The sequence below is a fragment of the Pelecanus crispus genome, chromosome 1 (assembly GCF_030463565.1).
Source record: "Pelecanus crispus isolate bPelCri1 chromosome 1, bPelCri1.pri, whole genome shotgun sequence".
Lineage (NCBI taxonomy): Eukaryota > Metazoa > Chordata > Aves > Pelecaniformes > Pelecanidae > Pelecanus > Pelecanus crispus.
In genome coordinates this window covers 138,238,736-138,256,526 of record NC_134643.1, presented here as the reverse complement: position 1 = coordinate 138,256,526, position 17,791 = coordinate 138,238,736, and the positions used below count along the sequence as shown (strand labels likewise).

The 17,791-nt window shown below is 39.0% G+C and overlaps 1 protein-coding gene across 4 annotated transcripts in view; it reads left to right on the top strand.

Annotated features, from left to right (window-relative positions):
- The window catches only part of CNKSR2 (connector enhancer of kinase suppressor of Ras 2), a 220,153-nt gene that overhangs the window by 99,112 nt on the left and 103,250 nt on the right, over positions 1-17,791 (top strand). For all 4 annotated transcript variants that reach the window (XM_075711816.1, XM_075711806.1, XM_075711798.1 and 1 more), the window contains exon 8: positions 3,348-3,416. In XM_075711816.1, coding sequence (XP_075567931.1) covers positions 3,348-3,416 — 69 coding nt within the window. The remainder of the gene's footprint in view (positions 1-3,347; positions 3,417-17,791) is intronic.

Below are 17,791 nucleotides of genomic sequence, written 5' to 3'. Positions count from 1 at the left end.
TCTGCTATCTAGGGAAAAACCTGTTGTGTGTTAAAGCATTTGTGGAAATGAGTAACACCTTAGAGAAAGTAAGGTGTCTCCTGCTTTTAAACACACAGTTCCTTTAACCAAAAAAAAAGAAAAAGAAAAAGAAAAAAAAAAAAAGGTATGATTCTGACAGATGGGAGGAGAAACATCTAAGCAGCATGGCCAGAGCAAGGTCATGATGGTGCAGATGTGATCTGACCTGTTGATGTTGACATGTTTACTATTTGTGACACAATGTAACTTCTAGGAAACAGTAAGAATCCAAATTCTCTTCCCTTTGAACAAAATTTTGTGGCTGCTTTCTTTCCAATGCTGCTCCTCCAAGTGAGACATTGGCACAACTTCTTGTCTGACACTTTCTGAAAGATCACCGAGAAGCACTTGTCTCTTTAATAAACACAGAAGCACAGCAGTACTAGCCGCATTAATGTAATGGAGTGGTATTTGTAACCACAGTTCTCCTTTTTCTGTTTGCCATTTGAAGTGTTTGATGTCCAGCTACAAAGCCCATTAGAGTTTGGATCTTGCTGTTCAGCATCAGGAGTCATCTCTCCCAACACATCAGCCCTGCAGTTTAAAGCAGCTGAGCTCTGAAACTTGAACTGTGAGAGAGCAGGGTTCCTCACAGGTCACTGCCCTGTAAGAGCTTCTCTCTGGTGGTCCTGTAGCATTAGAGCAAGCTGAGCTTTCTGGTTCACATCTTCTCTCTTTTGTTTGGAAGTAACAAATCTAAAGGGTGTATTGGTCCAGCAAGAGATTACATCTTTCTTGTTGAGTAGACCTTTTACACCATGTTGGACAGATTCTTTTAATTCACAAAACAAATGTATTCTTCAAATAAGGCCATTTTGTAATTTGGTTTTCCAATAGAAAAAAGTATTTTCAAAAGTAACAGCATGCGGTGCATCTCTAGCAGGAGTGTAACTTTGAAGGGGGTGCTCCCAGTGTACCCAGTTACTGTGCACTGGTTGAGTTTGTGGGTTGCCTTTAGATCTCAGGGAAGAGAGGCCTTTCAGAAGAAGTAACACAAAAATCTCCTTTGTGGGCATGCAACAAATGTGCTCCAGGCTGTCTAAATTGGTCTTTCAGACAGTGTGGGTATACTGGGGAAATGGGAAAAATACAACATTTAGCCTAAATGACAAAGCTAAATCTATTCTGAAGAATAAATCCTAAGCAGATTCTGAGTACCTTGTATGGTATCAATGTGTGAGCCTCAGCGACAGGTGCTTCCATCTGTTGTTCAACTCCCTGTTGAACTGATTTACCAGCTAATAAAGGTATAGCTGTGATGTGACACATTTTGTTCCTCCTAGTAGGACTTCTTGAATGGATTGTTTTGCTTAATGATCAGCATATACATCTAAAAAAGGAAAGGGCTCATCAGTTCTCTGTTTTCCTTAAATAGTCATGATAAAAGATAATACTTCTTTACAACAAGGTCTGTATTCTTTACTTGGGAGGAAAAATGGGTAAGGAACAAAAGTTGCAACTTCTTCATAAGACCACAGCCTTGAGACTCCTGTATAAATGATTTTTACCTCACCTTGCAGTGTGTTCGAGGCATAATTGCAATGAGTTTTTTTAAAGTAGACTTTTCCAGTTTGAAGATTCTCAGACCATATTTACTGGCTTGGCAAACTGCTACACAAAATACCTGTTTTGTCAAGATTTAAGGTGCAAGTGCTGAAGTTAATGTAGGAGAACGTTTGTATCGTGATACAGTCCTGTAGAGTTCAAGGGTAATGACACAAGATTCACTTGCATTGACATTTTGAAAGTCTTAGGTGTAGCTACATCTGAGCTAAAATAGCAGTATTACATTGGAGGATTGTAAAGATTGTTAGAGGTATGAATGAGTAAGTGTGAGTAGTGAAATGGCAGGCAGAAGATAGATCATTTGAATTTAATCAGCAGCATTAAAATTTTTCCCCAAGTCACTCAGCCAACACCTTTAATGCTGAAATAGTGCCAAAAAGTCAAGACTGGTGTTCTTTATGTAAGTAAAATTACACTTTTGTCAGCCCAGCTTGATTTAGGATGTTCTGAGCAATGTCTCCTAGGATTGAGTCATGAGTGACCCTTCTTTCAACCTCATGTTGCTCTTGGATATCTTCCATTTAAACACTGTCCCTAACTTAGGACATGAATTACATGGAATTGTACTAGAAAGTCATGATGTAGCTATGGGACATATATTTTGAATGGGGATGTGGTACATAGGTTACTACAAACTGTCCACATTTCAGGTCTGGAGCATATTCTCTAGATGACCTGTTATCTCACCTGAAAATTAGTTTAATTTCATTCCTTTCTGTAAAATTCATAGTAGGTTTTCAGAAACCTACTCCTGAGCAACTCAGTTTTTTTTTTCAAACTGCCAGTCTCACCTTCTACCTTTAAGTTGATTAAGTGCCTTCATGGGCTGGCAGTCACAGTATTGAGAGAAAAATCAAAGCATTGTCACTCTTTGAAGAGCTGAAAGAACTATTTTCCTCTAAACATAGGGGCATGGCCCTCAGAAAACAGTTGGTCTGCTGTAAATACAGAAGGCAGAAGAAGGGAAAGTTTTGGGGGGGTGTCACTTTATGTGGGAGGTTTGGTTTTTTTTTGTTGTGGGTTTTTTTGTTGTGGGGGTTTTAGTTTGGATTTTTATTTTTTTGTTGTTGGGGTGGGGTTTTTTTGAGACAAAAGCAAAGACGACAACTACTTTACTTTTTGAAAGTGTGATCTTTGTAGGATTTTGATGCTGGTTACATTTCTTTCACCCTAATAATGACCCAGAAACGTAGTTACTGTGTAACTTACGTGATCTTCCTAGCTGGTACCTAACCTAACCTCTCTCCTTGTGTACTCTTTGAAGAACAGTAATTTACTGAAGTTCTCTGCAACATATTGAAATGTTGTAGAATACAAAGGCAAAGTTGTGAAATTTGTTTATGAGGAATTGCTAATTAGTCTTGATAGGCTCAAAATTCATCCAAAGATTGGCTTTCAAGGCTTAAGAGACGTCAGGCAGATTAAAGCACTCTTTTGGCAGAATGAAATTAAAAAGAAATCCTTAGGACTTGGTAACCCTTTAATAAAAAAAATATTCATAACTTTCTTAACATTTGATTGTATTGTGTACAATAATACAGATTATTTTTCTCGAACAACAATGAATTGATTTATTAAATATTTCTTTAATTCTTTATTTCACAGTAGAATGTCATTATCAATCTAACTTGATTTACATAGCTTAGCAATCATACTGCTGAAAGAGAGATGATGACCAGTAAGAACTGTATTCTTTATCATCTCTTTTATTTTAAATTCAGTCACCTGCAGATCGGTGCAAGAAAATCCATGCTGGGGATGAAGTGATTCAAGTTAACCACCAAACTGTGGTATGTATAACTATGTTCTGTGTCAGTTGGAGATAAAGGTGTCATGGCACATCAGCATGTGTAGAGAAGAAATGTGTAGAAAAATGTGTTTTTATAAATAATTATTTATTCTAACATCTAAATTTTCCTTTTCTGTTCTGAAACCACACAGTTCTTAAGTTCTTAAATTAAGCCCCAATCCCCTGAGTATCACTGGACATATGAGGTTAGGCTAAATAGCTGTGGCTTGGGAGATATGTTAGGGTGTTTTCTGCTTACCCATGCTCTCTTAATAGCTGGTTTTAGTGTAGTAGAAGGTTTGGGTCAAAGGGGTGCAGGGAGTTGGAACTGTTGTGCCCTTGTGGGTTTAAGGTCAAGATTACTTCCTGGAAGCTGGAAAACTTACTACTTTCCAAACCTACTGGAATGTGTAGAATGTGGTTTTTGAGAACAAAAGCATGTAAAATTCTCATAGTGTGCCTAGGGTGTTTAGTAAGTACAGATTTTTAAGCTTAGAAGCTGAGATGAAACAAATCTTTCAGCTATGATAGGCAAGAAAACTGATATCATACAAATTGCTCTTTGTGTGAACAGATGCATATTAGTTCCTGGTGATTTTACTTAGGATTGATGAACTGTTAAAATAAAATTACCTTTTCTAATGTAAGGTTTGGTAACAGAAAAGAGCAGACTGTCAGTATAGAAAGCAACTATTCTTTTTCCAAAGTATAAGGTTTCTTAAGAGTAGTGAAAATCAATACATGGTATTAATTACAAGTGTCCTTGGAAGCAATTTAACTGACAAAAAAATATCCTAGATCACCATTAATACAGCAGTCATTTGTTTAAAAGTGTGTTTTGTCATTCCCCATGGGGTTCCACTTCTAGCTTTAGGCCATTGTACATCATGTCAGCTCCTCTGCACAAATTAGTGTAATATTTCAGTATGCCCTCTAGCTAAGTTTGATATCAAATATACTGTACATATGTGGAACTTCACTGATGAGAAGCTATCTTTTGAGCTATGGAATGTAATTTGACAAATCTAAGCAGATCAGGGCGAATTTTAATACTTTTTTTGGCCACATAGATTCTTCATAAGTATTGTGTCCCATGATTACTTACATGTACAGTTGATGACTAATTTCTTTATTTTTCTGCACTAAGAAAGCCTATGACATCAATTTAATATGAAAAACATTTTAGAGCATTATTATTTTAGCTATCAAAATGTATGCACATCTGAAGAAGCACATCAACAAGCATTCAGTCGTTATGCTAGCTAGTTTTTCCAACAAATTCTGATGGTGCTATAGAGGAAAGTTGCCTTGTCAACTTGAAAATTTCCAAACAACTAGGTATTTATTCTAGTTTTCTTGGCACATCTACACTGCATTTATTTGATGGAAAGATCAGATTCTTACTCCTAGCACTAATAATAAAAACGTTTTGACAAGCCTTAAGATGAGCTTTCTTTCTAGTTGGATGGAATTTTGAATGTAGGATTTGGGTGTTTTGGCTTTTCCATCAGTGAAGCTAGGTATTTTGAGATGTACAGAAAAAAAGAGTTGATTGTAGTTCTAGGAAAAAGGACCATAGGGAGCTAAGACAAACAATTTAATTTTTCAGCAGTAACGTTTAGTGTAGAGGATATGTATAGTAATAGACTAAATCACACATTTACATATGCTCTTGCTTTGTTGTATAAACAATATAATTAAAATAATTGGCATCTTTGATATTGTATACAAGTAACTTCCTTGTATTTTAATGTCACCTTTCCACAGCAAGACTCATCTAGCATTCTGTTATAAGTGTGATAGCACCTCCCATGTTACCTTTACAAAGGTGCACTTCATTCACTTTCCAATTTATAGAACCCAAATATTTGATCTTTTCTATAGGTATTGCAGCATTTTTTTAATCTTTTTATTTCTTTTGGCAAAAGTCTGTCAGTCCTTCTGAACTCTGCCCCCTGTCGTAAGGAATTTACTGTCCAGTTCTAGGAATCTGTTTTTCTGGGGAGAAGAGGTATTCTTACAGTGATTCTTATGTGGGAGATAAAGAATTCTGAAGACATTAAATTCTGTCTTTTCTGTTTATTGAATTTTTTCACACTTCATATACAGCTCAGCAGTTGAAAACATAGGATGTTTTTCAGCTTGCTCCTTGTAACTTATCATACATTATTACTCATATTGACTATAGAAATAACTATGACTACATTTTTTAAAGATCTAACTCCAAAACTGTAGGGAAGTACTGTTCACATGTAACTGTTCTTTAGGTGCTGTCTTGTAATCGGAGAATCAAAATCTAAAAAAAAAATCTTAACTTTAAATTTAATTAATTTTAAATTTAATTTTAAATTTAAATTTATTTTAGAGTTAAAACTTTTTTCTGTATTTTCCTCAGTTATTGCAGTGTATTCTGTTTGTCAAAGTGAAGTTAATACCTGGCTTTCAGTATTTCAAAGAATGAATATAGATATGGGGAAGAGAACTTCCATGCAATTATTTTAAAAATCCAACTTGTTAACTAACACTTTTTACAAGAATCACATTTTAGTAATTATGAAAAGGCTGTTCTTTCAGAAAGCCCACTGGCTTTCAAATAAGCAGTATGACAAAGTAGGAAAATAGTTAAGTGACTTACTGAATTTTGTTATATATGTCCTAATACTAGGTGTCAAATAGTTTTACATTCTCTCTTGACATCCTCTGTTTGCTTGTAGTGATGCTTAATCTTCATAGTATTTCATTTGGCAGCGAAATCAAAGGATTTCAAGTGATTGCCCTGATCTTTTGCTATGTTGATAAAAAACATGCGTAACAGGATGTATTCCACTTGTGGCTGGCAGGATGTCTGGAATGTAAATATCTTCTGAATTTTTAAAATAAAAAAAATAACATTAAGCCTAAAGTCATTGAAAAGTTAATGTTCAGAAAATTGTCCTTTAAAGTGTGGTTTATTGAGGTTAGATAGCTATGTGAATCTTCTGCGTCAGTTTTGCCTTATAAAATAGATTTTTTTAAATAGCTCTGTAACTAAGAGGCATGACTCTCCCATTAAAATTCAAAGGATTTAGGCACTGTTTTCCCTTAAACTTCCCTGTAAATTCCATCCTTAATCTCCTCTAAAAGCCTGTCTGTCTAAAATATTTCCAGTGTAAACAACAAAAAAAAAAAGTCATTCAGGTGATTCAGAATTTGCACTGTACTGCGGTGCTCATGTTTCTGCCCATATATAACTCAAGCGTGTATTTTGCCTCAAGATACTCCTCCTTTTAACCAACTGAAAGTGCAGGAAACAATATTATTGCTTACATGAATTATTACTGCTCACAGTACTCTTTCTGGTTGCATCAGTGATAAAGCTGTAGAGAAAATACTCCAAGAAAACAGGGAGGTATAGACTCAGGATGATGTAGGATTCTTGAATAGCAGGCTGTTCTTTTGTAACCTCTTTTGTAACTGTGCATAGTTCCTTTATTTTCGAGGCATTTTTGGCACATTCCATATACTTCTAATACAAGTATGATATGACATTTGATAGACATGTGGATTCCCAAAATTTATGTTTGTTAGCTAAAACTCATCAGAACATAGGTAAATATAGATGGTGGAAAAAATATGTTTAATTTGGCAAAATAAGCAAATATGGTCAGTTATTGGTCTGTTTCATGTAGAAGTTGGTATGTTTAATGTCTTTAACACCTATTAGTTACAACTGAAATTGGATTTTTTGGAATCATGTAGTATATAGATAACACCTAGCTTTTATGTGGCACGTTCCTTACTGTGGAAACTCCTGTGGGCTCTTGTGGGCCAAGCCAAGTTCACAGGATTTAGTTGCTGGAATTCTTTTTGAATTTACACTACAAAAACTTTGAGGACATTTTGCTAAAATTCCTGTGAAACACAATGGATACATTTACAAGACCCAACCTTGCTTTTCTGCGAGGGTAAACACTTAAGAAAGGTATGATACCTTTCTAGATCCTTACCCTAACTTAATCTTTGCTTAGAAAAAGTAAGGAACAGGTTTTTAAGATTCATTGTACAATTGTTGAGAAGAGTTCAACTTCCACAGAACCGCTCAGGGTTTGTGGGGAGCTGGCAAATTCCAGCTGATAGGAAGTGCTGAACTTGGGGTGCCCATGAATCTCTGGAGTGCATGCATCCAAAATGGAGTTTGCAGTGGATGTCTTCCTATTTTGGGAAAAGCAAAACAAAACACCTATAAGTAGAAAAATGATGTTGCAAATATTGCTGTTTATTCAGTTTTTCTGCACTGTTTAGCAGGATCTTTTTCAGACCCAAGCTAGGTTTTTTGAACACAGGTATTTCATTAAGGCCTTATTAACTTGGCTTTGAAGGAAGTGGTATTTCTAAAGAGACTCAGTGGGGAAATGGGCTGGAAGAGTATAAGGGAGGGGGCAGCAGTGTCAGTCCAAAATTTTGACATTAGATGTTTGATACATTATACAAAAACTTCCACTATCTTTCATTTCAAATAATATTTTTATTCTCTTATGATGCTTGACTTGAACAATGAAACAGTGCAGCAAGATGATAAAAGTTCAAAAGAAATATGCCTCGTGCTCAACTTCCTTCTGCTACTGTCATGCACGTGCTTTTATGGAAGAGGAGATAGAGTAATAGCTCCCAAATCATGATTTTAATCCTTTCCAAATCCTTGGGCTTCCTCTATTTATAATGGTTTGATAAATGTTAGCACAAATATTTAATTTTAAAAGTAGGTGAGATTTACATCTAAAAGCTTTTTGGGTCTCGAAGTATTAGTGGAAGTCTTTATGGAAGTAACCTAGTTTCCTGCAGGGCTCTGTCCTGAACTCTCTGTAGTTTGTCAGAATATGAGGACTGTACTTTGATTTTGGCAAATGTAGTCTGTCCTCCAAATTCCCTCTCAAAATGTCAGTTTTATTCTTTATTCTTTATTTACAGTCTCTGTAAGTATTGTGTAATTCTGATAAAGGAACTAAATTGCAATGATCCTCTCAAAAGCAAAAATCTTTTTGTGAATTTGCAATTCCCTTTAACATGGAATTTGTGTTGAGATTATGTGGTGTTATTTATGATCTCTTTTCTACATAGATGTGCAAATACACACAGAAATATATTATTTTATATCCCATATGTCAGGGAAATGTGATATTGCAAAAATGAAATGTGTGAGGAAAGATGATCTTTTGTTTCCCCATGGTGAGTGCAAATGTTTTTACATGAGTATAAATGAAAAAGAGAAACAACTTGACACATTTGACAAATGCAGATGAATTATGTTGTGCTTTCCAAGAAATATTCTCCAGGGAGAAAGGATTCTCAGGTACTCCGAAGAGGAGGTAGGAGTTAGTCTTTTAAGGAGTTAGGAAGGTGTGCATGTGTGTGTATGTAGATAGATTTCATTTTAGTTTTCCACAAATATTTTTCCAATGAAGTAAATATTTGGGAAAATAAAATTAATGGAGGTCATTGGCAGCAGTGCCACAGATAAAGTATCTCTGCTTTGAGAATTGCCCCACTTGGATTTGGAGTTTGGAGTTTGGAGTTTGAATGGGCAAGGACTCTCCTGCCATTTCTGCAGCACAAATGCTGGCTGCTCTTGTCCATGGAATCTGTTTTCCATTGATCGCTGGGGCTTGTTTGGAGTTGATGTGTGAAACACACCACGTTGGTGAGCTTTCATTTTTACGTAGATAGCATCCACTTGCACTTCTAACTCTGGCACGACAAATCAGCTACAAACAAGTCATTGTCACAGCTGTGCTAGATAGAGCAGCATAAGTTTGGCCAGCCCATGCTGCTTCATGTTTCTGCCAATCTTTAAATAATTTCTCTTTGTTCATTCCACATGAACTTTTCACGCTTAACTACATACCTGTGGCACCAGCCAGTGGAATTAGTACAGTTGCAGCAGAAAACCACGCTGTGCTGCCTTTCAGCAGCTACCTGTCTCCTAGATGACAACAGAGCTTAACTATGTGACCGCTTCTACCTTACTTTAAAGACAACCTGTTTGGCTTAGCTGAAAGCATTAAAGCTGGTTGACTGTGCCCCCAGATGGAAGGGGAACACTGGCAGGGTCACTCGTAAGTCACAAGTGGTTGTGGAAATTGCTCCTTACTCTCTCGGGCTTTGTAAGTGGCGGGTTTGGTCCCGTGACCTGGACTCTGCCATCCCACTTTCAGTGTGCTCTTTGATCTGTGCTCCAGAGCACCTGGCCCCAACCCTCTGCTGCAGTTATGGTGCACTACAGTACTTGAAGAGTATGTACTGAGCATGTTAAGACTCATCTGTGGGATTGGTACACTACTGATGGAGCTGTGTAACAGTCAAGCTCCGAGAGGTTCAGATTACTATAGGAGGCCTTTGAGGAGATAATAGCAGAAATTGGTGCAACGGGAGATGCCCATCCTCTTATATGACTGTGGTGTGGCTTCAGTGGCCGTACACTGTATTTCTAGAAGTATTCTCTGCCAGCTGATTGCAGTCTTGGTCACCTGTTGCCATTTGCAACATTCAAAAGTGTTCCCACAGCCCACTCAAAAACATGGATTTCTTTCTGTCCTGGCTGTACCCCAAGATGGGAAACTCTATTAACATTGAATCCTGGTAGTTTACCCATGTGATTAGATTAACATGTATGAATAACCATTCAGCAGACTATTTAGTTCTTCCATTATTTTTCTTTTGAAAAAAATGTGTTCTTTTGTAATTGATGATGTACACTGCTCTGTAAGGCACTGACTACAGTTTGGGAATATGCACCTGGGCTGATTTTGAAGGCATCAGTGTCTCTGTTAGAAGCAGTGTAATTGTAGCAAGAATTCTGCTGCAGTACCAGTACAGCTGACTTCTTCCGTAGATGTTATCGGTAGGCCTTCATAGTTTCACCACTAGTGATAGCTGAGTTACTGAGTCTGTAGCCGAATCAAGTATTTTTATATGAGCTATACTTACGATCATAGTCCTGAGGATGTATCTGCCAAGAATGGCTGCAGTATTCTGTGGAGTATTCTTGTGATCTAATTGTTAAATTCATCTTTCTGCACAGAACTTACTGGGAGACTATGCATTTTAATTAATTTATTTTGTACAGTTGTTCTATGTTTCGCTATTCTTCCCATATGATACTGTTTCTATAAAAAAAAAAAAAAAACAAACTCTAAGAGGTGCTGTAAATGGTATTAATATTTCCAACAGAAATACTGAAAGACAGTGTGCTGCCAAACACTTTCTGCATATATTCCTGATAAAAATTATTTTTGTACTCTCATGGTAGTTGCTACTGACTACTAATCTTGGTACAATTTGTATTTGCAGGCAATTTAAATTACAGTGTTAACAATATGTTCTTGATAGTGAGAATAAGGTAACTTCTGCAGTTAAAATAATTCTTTCAAAATTTCCTAGTCTCTGGTGTGTGGAGTATATAATTACAGCATATGTTTTATGCCCAGGTAGCAGATAATAAGTAGAATTAGAACTGGTGAGGCTGTACCTTGAATACTGTGCTCAGTTTTGGGCCCTTCACTACAAGAAAGGCATTGAGGTGCTGGAGCGTGTCCAGAGAAGGGCAATGAAGCTGGTGAAGGGTCTAGAGCACAGGCCTTATGAGGAGCGGCTGAGGGAACTGGGGTTGTTTAGCCTGGAGAAGAGGAGGCTGAGGTGACACCTTATTGTTCTCTACAACTACCTGAAAGGGGGTTGTAGGGAGGTGGGTGTCAGTCTCTCCTCCCAAGTAACAAGTGATAGGATGAGAGGAAACGGTCTCCAGCTGTGCCAGGGGAGGTTTAGATTGGATATTAGGAAAAATTTCTTCACTGGAAGGTATGTCAAGCATGGGAACAGGCTGCCCAGGGAAGTGGTTGAGTCCCCATCCCTGGAGGTGTTTAAAAGATGGTAGATGTGGCGTTTAGGGCCATGGTTTAGTGGTGGACTTGGCAGTGTTAAGTTAATGGTTGGACTCAATGATCTTAAAGGTCTTTTCTGACCTAAATGATTCTATGATTCTATGAATTAGTTTTCTATTGTTAACTACGTTGATGTCTATAGAACAGAATACAGATTATATTACTCCTTTTGTGTCATAGGAACAGGTTAAAAGAACAGGTTACTGTTAGTGTAAGTTCAGGTATGTGTATTTGGAAAGGAAGGCAGGGATTATTCTACTGATAAGAGTCTTCCTTTTAACTGACATTGCTGAAAATTGAAGTACATTGTAGAAAAGGAGATTAAAGGTAAGGAGAGATGTCTTCAAAGTTGTGCAAATTAATTGGCTGAATCTACAATTGTGCACAGCCTGGACCACATATGAGCTAGGATTCAATAGTTTTGAATACCTCTGTGCTTTGTGCAGGTAGCAGCTGTGTAAATTACACAGCTGCTCTTCAGATTCCAGCCTGATCTTCTGTTGCATAATTCATTATCTTATTCTGATGAAGTTAGGAGGTAATTGTGAGGAAGTGTAAGATGGTGATAGTTGTAAAAGTAGATCAAAACAGTAAGAAAAGCAAGTTAATGCTGTGTCATGAGGGACGAAAAATTAAAGCAGGGAAATTCTATGCCTGATTTGAGTAGATGTACTCTGAATATGTACATTTTTATTAAACCCTCAGTACTGGCTTAGAACACCTCAGTGGCTTGAACACTGTACATAGTCTATGGCTGATTATTTTAATAGCAGTAAAATGGAAAAAAAAAAAGAAAAGAACTCTCATGGCTAAATAAATACTGCTTTATTATGACATTTTCTTTTAACTCCATATCCCTGTCCTGTAGCTAAGTGATGCTACGTAAGTTTTCAGCTCAATTAAAGGCTTTTTTTTTTTGTTTTGGGGGTTTTTCTTTTCAGTTTGCTTGGTTATTAGTGACCTCTAAGGATTTTTTTACAATTTCTTTGTACACATGTTAATTTATTTTCACTACATGAATTCAGTCTCAAGACACATCTGTTTCAAGGATAGCAGCGCTATTTAGCTGTAGGGCAGCTGAGGATCTCAGGGACTTTATTTATACATTGAAAAGAGAGGGGGTCAAAGGCTGTTGGAATTACTGACTCACTGAAATAATTCTAAAATATTAAGTTGTGATAATGTAAATTTAATCTGAAACAGAATTATTTATATACGTGTCTATGCATGTATGTTTATATATATTTCTTATTTTGATTCCAGAACAACTGTGGGAATTTAAATACGAGAATAGGCAATGCACACACACACATGCTTCAAACTCCCATTGTGAGATGTAAGCACACAGCAGCACAAATGAGTTACTGTAAGGCAAATGTGGCTGTGGTGGGTTAATACTGCAGGGTCACTCCTGAGGAGCACATTCCTTATGCCATGTGAAATAGGGAGTACTTGGCTGTTCCCTTCCCCCGAGGAAGGATGAGGCTACCCACGTCCGTACTGCAGCTTAATTTATGAGAAACTGGGGTGCGATCCAGTCTGCCTAAATGCTGCCTGAGCCTTCAGCTTGTACCACCAACTCTCTGCACATGCTTAGACAGTTATCAGCTCTTAAGTTTCTCTAGCGCTCACCTGTGGCCACCCAGGGATGCTGAAATGTCTCTTCTTAGGCAGTGGAGGTCTGTCCCTCGGCAGGAGCCCTGCTGAAATGGAGGTAGGCACCTGGGCTCTCCGTATGTTCCCTGGAAGCTCCTGAACATGAGGCCAAGCGAGGGCTCTGGTGGCAGCACCTTTATTCATAATAGTTTAATGTCTGTGCCCCTGCTGAAGAAGGGGTAGGGCCTGCTCATCACAGTGTAGCTTTCAGACTCTGCTCCCTGCAGTATGTATGTAATTTGTATAGCATTTATATTACACAAAAAAGTGGTCACTGGGAATTGGGACCAAAACCCTCATTTCCCTGCTCCCAACGCAGCGACCTGGTGGTTTCTTGCCTGTTGTATGACTGGGCTTTGTACTCATGTATTGCCATCAGCACAGTGCTTTGCCTTCAGGGAAGGCCTTTAACCTGAAATTATGCACATCTTGGTGCCTAAGACACCCCTCTAGGGTTTGAAAGGCTGAATTTAGTCCCTCTGAGGCCCAATAATGCCGAGATCCATGTTCCACAAGCGGATAGAGGGCTGGATGAAAACCCTCCAAATTGCCAGTACTTGTGTTCTGGTTATCTGTACTCCTGGTTGAAGAGAGAGATGCCTTACAGTCATCATGCTGGAGTCAGACAGTCACTGTGGGGAAGAGCAGGTACCCAAGTGAGGGAGGATGCTTCACATTTCAGAGGTACACCAAAACTGAGTGAACTGAAGCCCGTTTTTTAGAGCCATACCCTGAAATAGGGAAATGAGACCCTTTTTTCCTCAAAAATTGTACCTAGTCACTGACCTTACATCTGTAAAATAGGCTATAATCAAACCCATGAAGTTGGTGTCTTTGCTGTTCCCAACAAATACACTCGTTTATTTGTTCTAGGATGTTGCTAGCAAGGACTCAAAGGCAAAACAGTAAGGTAGCTCTGAACTTAAGGTTGATTGTATCAGTGAAAAGTGAAAGGTAAGCACTGTTATTAAACAGTGTCCAAGCTTCAATACAGAACTGATTCTGTGTCCCTGGATAATTCAAGTTTTAATTCCCCCATGGATAAACCAGATGCTTGTCTCCATTACCAAGGTGCTCTGCAGTCATGTTACTAACATTTGTGAAGTTTGCTGAATTATGGTGGAACTGAGCTGTGCAAATACCTAAAAGGAGCAAGGTAATAAAATCAGTCTGAAGTTATGCTCTGGATCAGATACATTTTCTGATGGGGAAATGTGATTAGAGCAGCTTAATAAGAGACTAACTTCTGTATTAAGCTCTCAGTTTGGGTCCTAACTTAGTTTTTTCTTGGAAAAGTGTCTTAATTGTGAGCTTTAGTTTACGTAGCCAAAAATGCATACAAAAATTACTTATTTCATAGTTTGGTGGTAGAAAGCAAAAGTTTTAGTGAAACATCAGGATTTTCTCAAGTAAAAGATGTGTGGTCTTCAATGTACTTTACATACAAAGTGTGTTGTTGTGACTTTGGACAACGATACAGTGCGGTGTGATCAGTGACATTCTAAGGATGCACAGAACTGACTTGAACACTGGATTAAAATAGCATTTATTTAAATAATATAACCAAGATACTCTTTAATTAGAGTTGCTGCGTATGGAATCACAATATTATTAACCTCTCCTCTTTGGCAGAAGACTGTTATGTAAGGGTGGATGTTCGTTATCACGCTAGCTTAAGAAGCTGGATAAATCCCTGAAAGGCATCTGCTACTCTCCTGACACTGCTTCTCCTACTGCATACAGATACAGCTTTCATCTCTGCGGTAGTCCATGTTGTAAACATCCTTCTGTGGTTTCCTCACCCAGTAGTGTTTTCTGGAGGCGGAAGACCTATGGCCTTCCATTATTTTTTAGTCTTTTCAGGCATCTGCAGCTGCGGGAAGGGAAGGAGATGCTTGCTACTAACATATTTGTTTCATAGTGCTGCCAGCTGACCATCCTAATTTCTGGCCAGTGTTCACGGAAATCAATCTGTTAATTTAACAGCATGACACCAGATAGTTTCTTGTCAGATTCTGCCTTGCTTAACAGCATGCTAGGTTTGATAGACAGTGATTTGAAGTCCAGTGTTGTTTTTTTTTCTTATGCAGTATTTTTTTCTTTATAAAATGCAAGATGGGTGATAGGTCAGGTTGGATGGGGCTCTGAGCAACCTGATCTAGTTAAAGCTGTCCCTGCTCACTGCAGGGCACTTGGGTTAGATGACCTCTAAAGGTCCTTTCCAACCCAAAGCATTCTGTGATTCTGTTCTATGATAGATATGGAAGTTCTTAAAAAAAACACCCATTTCTTAAGGTGAATACACTTTCCTCCTAGAAATTCTATTTTTTTAGCTGAAAAATGAGTAAAAGCTTGAAGCTTGAAATGCCTGGTAAGTCAAAGAGCTCTGTCTGCATGTCACTTATAACAAGCAACACTGAAGAACAAGAATTCTGATTATGTCCCCATTCCAGTAACTTTTTAAATTAAACACTAGAGTGGATTTTGCATATTTACTTAGCTAGAAAATAGCACATTGCTTTGCAGGTTATATTTAGCAGGAAGATATTACTTTTCCTTCAAAAGTGTAAAGATATTACAACTTTTCCCTTTTACAAATCAGCAAGTCAGGGAAGAATTGCTGTAACTGGGGAAAAAAAAACAGTTTTCTTTTCATGGAAGCATAAAGCTTTCATTAACTTCCGTGAGACTCTGGTGACCCTTTGAACAGGAATATGCCTGTAAAAATAGTGACTCTGTTCTATTTATCATCTGACTATAATTCCACCCTCTAGATGATGTAGTTTGTGTGTATTAGATTTTCACACTGCTTTTAAATGATGCAGCTGTTCCGTGGTTTCTTTGGGATACATGTGCTGGATTTTTCAGACTGTAGGTTATTTAGTACTGGATCTTATAGCATCCTAAAAATACTTGGTTTAGGTCCATCCAATTGTATTTGAGCTGCCTGCATGTTAATATTTTGCAGAGCTCCTCTCTGGCTCAGAACATACAGCAGTACTCGGAGAAATCATGAATGAGCACAGGAGTTTGGGAATACTGTCATGGGTGCAGCTGTGGAAAAAAAAGATTCAATGAATGGTCATGCATACTTTCAGAAAAAGGGAAGATTACTACCAATTTTCCAAGCTTGTCATAAAGGGGGCAATACATTCAGCTGGGAAAAAAAGCTCACTACTTTAAGAGCAACTTTTTAATAGTTTAAAATGTTAACGTTCTTGGCAATTTAGAATAGGAATTCAAAATAAAAGTTCCATTTCATGCCGTTGTAATATATTCATCCAGATGTGCTTGCTGCAAGCCAAAGAATTATTGGGGTCTTCTAAAATATGTCTCATCTTGCTTGGGGGCATCTTCTTTCCCTCTGGCTGGGGCAGCAGACCTCTAACAGCACCCCCTGCTAAAGCTTTCTGCTATTTGGGGTGCTGGGTGCTGGGATATTACCGGTGGTGGAGAAGCCAGTGGGAGGCGACAGGAGAGGCAGGGGAGATGAGGAGGATATGTCAGAGCTGTGTGCAGCTGCACAGGGCTCCTGTGTCTTGTGCCACTGTCTTGTGCCACTGAAGCAACCTGGGTGGCCCCGAGCATCTCTGGAGCACACTGGTGAGGCTTCCCAGCCTGGCCACAACCTCTGGGCATGTAGTGGTGGGATGAGATGAGGAATTTGGAGGTGGCCTGATGCTGATGTTGCTGGTACCCTGCCCGCAGGCTCGCTTCTCCTGGTGCAGAGGATTGCCCTCCCCTTTGGGAAGGTGATGACCCTTCTCATGCCATCCCCTAGGAGTACTGTTCATCTGGCCTTTGGGTATCCGTCCTTAGGTGACACGGACATGGGCTACCCTATCTATCCCTCCTTTACCTTGGCAGTAGACTCCTCCAGCAAAGGTGCTGTAATCTCCTTGGAAGAAACAACTCAGCACGATCCCTGTGGTGCTCCCTCACTCTCCCCTCCCTCTTCCCCTAATTCCCCTATCTTTGCATGTCGTGCTGACCTTCTGTCGTGGTTTAGCCCCAGCCAGCAACTAAGCACCACGCAGCCGCTCGCTCACTCCCCCTACCCCGATGGGATGGGGGAGAGAATCGGAGGAGTAAGAGTGAGAAATACTCCTGGGTTGAGATAAGAACAGTTTAATAATTGAAATAAAATAAAGTAAAATAATAATAATAACAATATAGTAATAACAATATACAAAGCAAGTGATGCACAATGCAATTGCTCACCACCCGCTGACTGAGTTCCCGAGCAGCAATTGCTGCTCCCCGGCCACCCCCCCCCAGTTTCTATACTGAGCATGACGTCATATGGTATGGAATAGCCCTTTGGTCAGTTTGGATCAACTATTCTGGCTGTGCCCCCTCCCAGCTTCTTGTGCACCTGGCAGAGCATGGGAAGCTGAAAAGTCCTTGACTAGCATAAGCAGTACTTAGCAACAACTAAAACATCAGCGTGTTATCAACATTCTTCTCCTACTAAATCCAAAACACAGCACTATGCCTGCTGCTAGGAAGAAAATTAACTCTATCCCAGCCGAAACCAGGACACCTTCCCTTGCTGCTCCTTGAACCCATAGTCCTCCTCCTCCTCCTTCCTCACCAAAAAAAACCCTGTGGCCTGTCCTGCTCCAAGCCCCACCTTTCCACAAGGTGTCCTATGGTCCCTTGGGCGCCTAGGCCTGCACCCATGCAGTGGGCGCGCTTCTACCCCATCCTCCTGGGGCTCCCAGTATTGCCCAGGGACCAGCTGTGTTGTGCCTGTGCATGGTGCCTGACCCGCAGGCTGCCCTTGTCTACCCTCGGCCCTCTT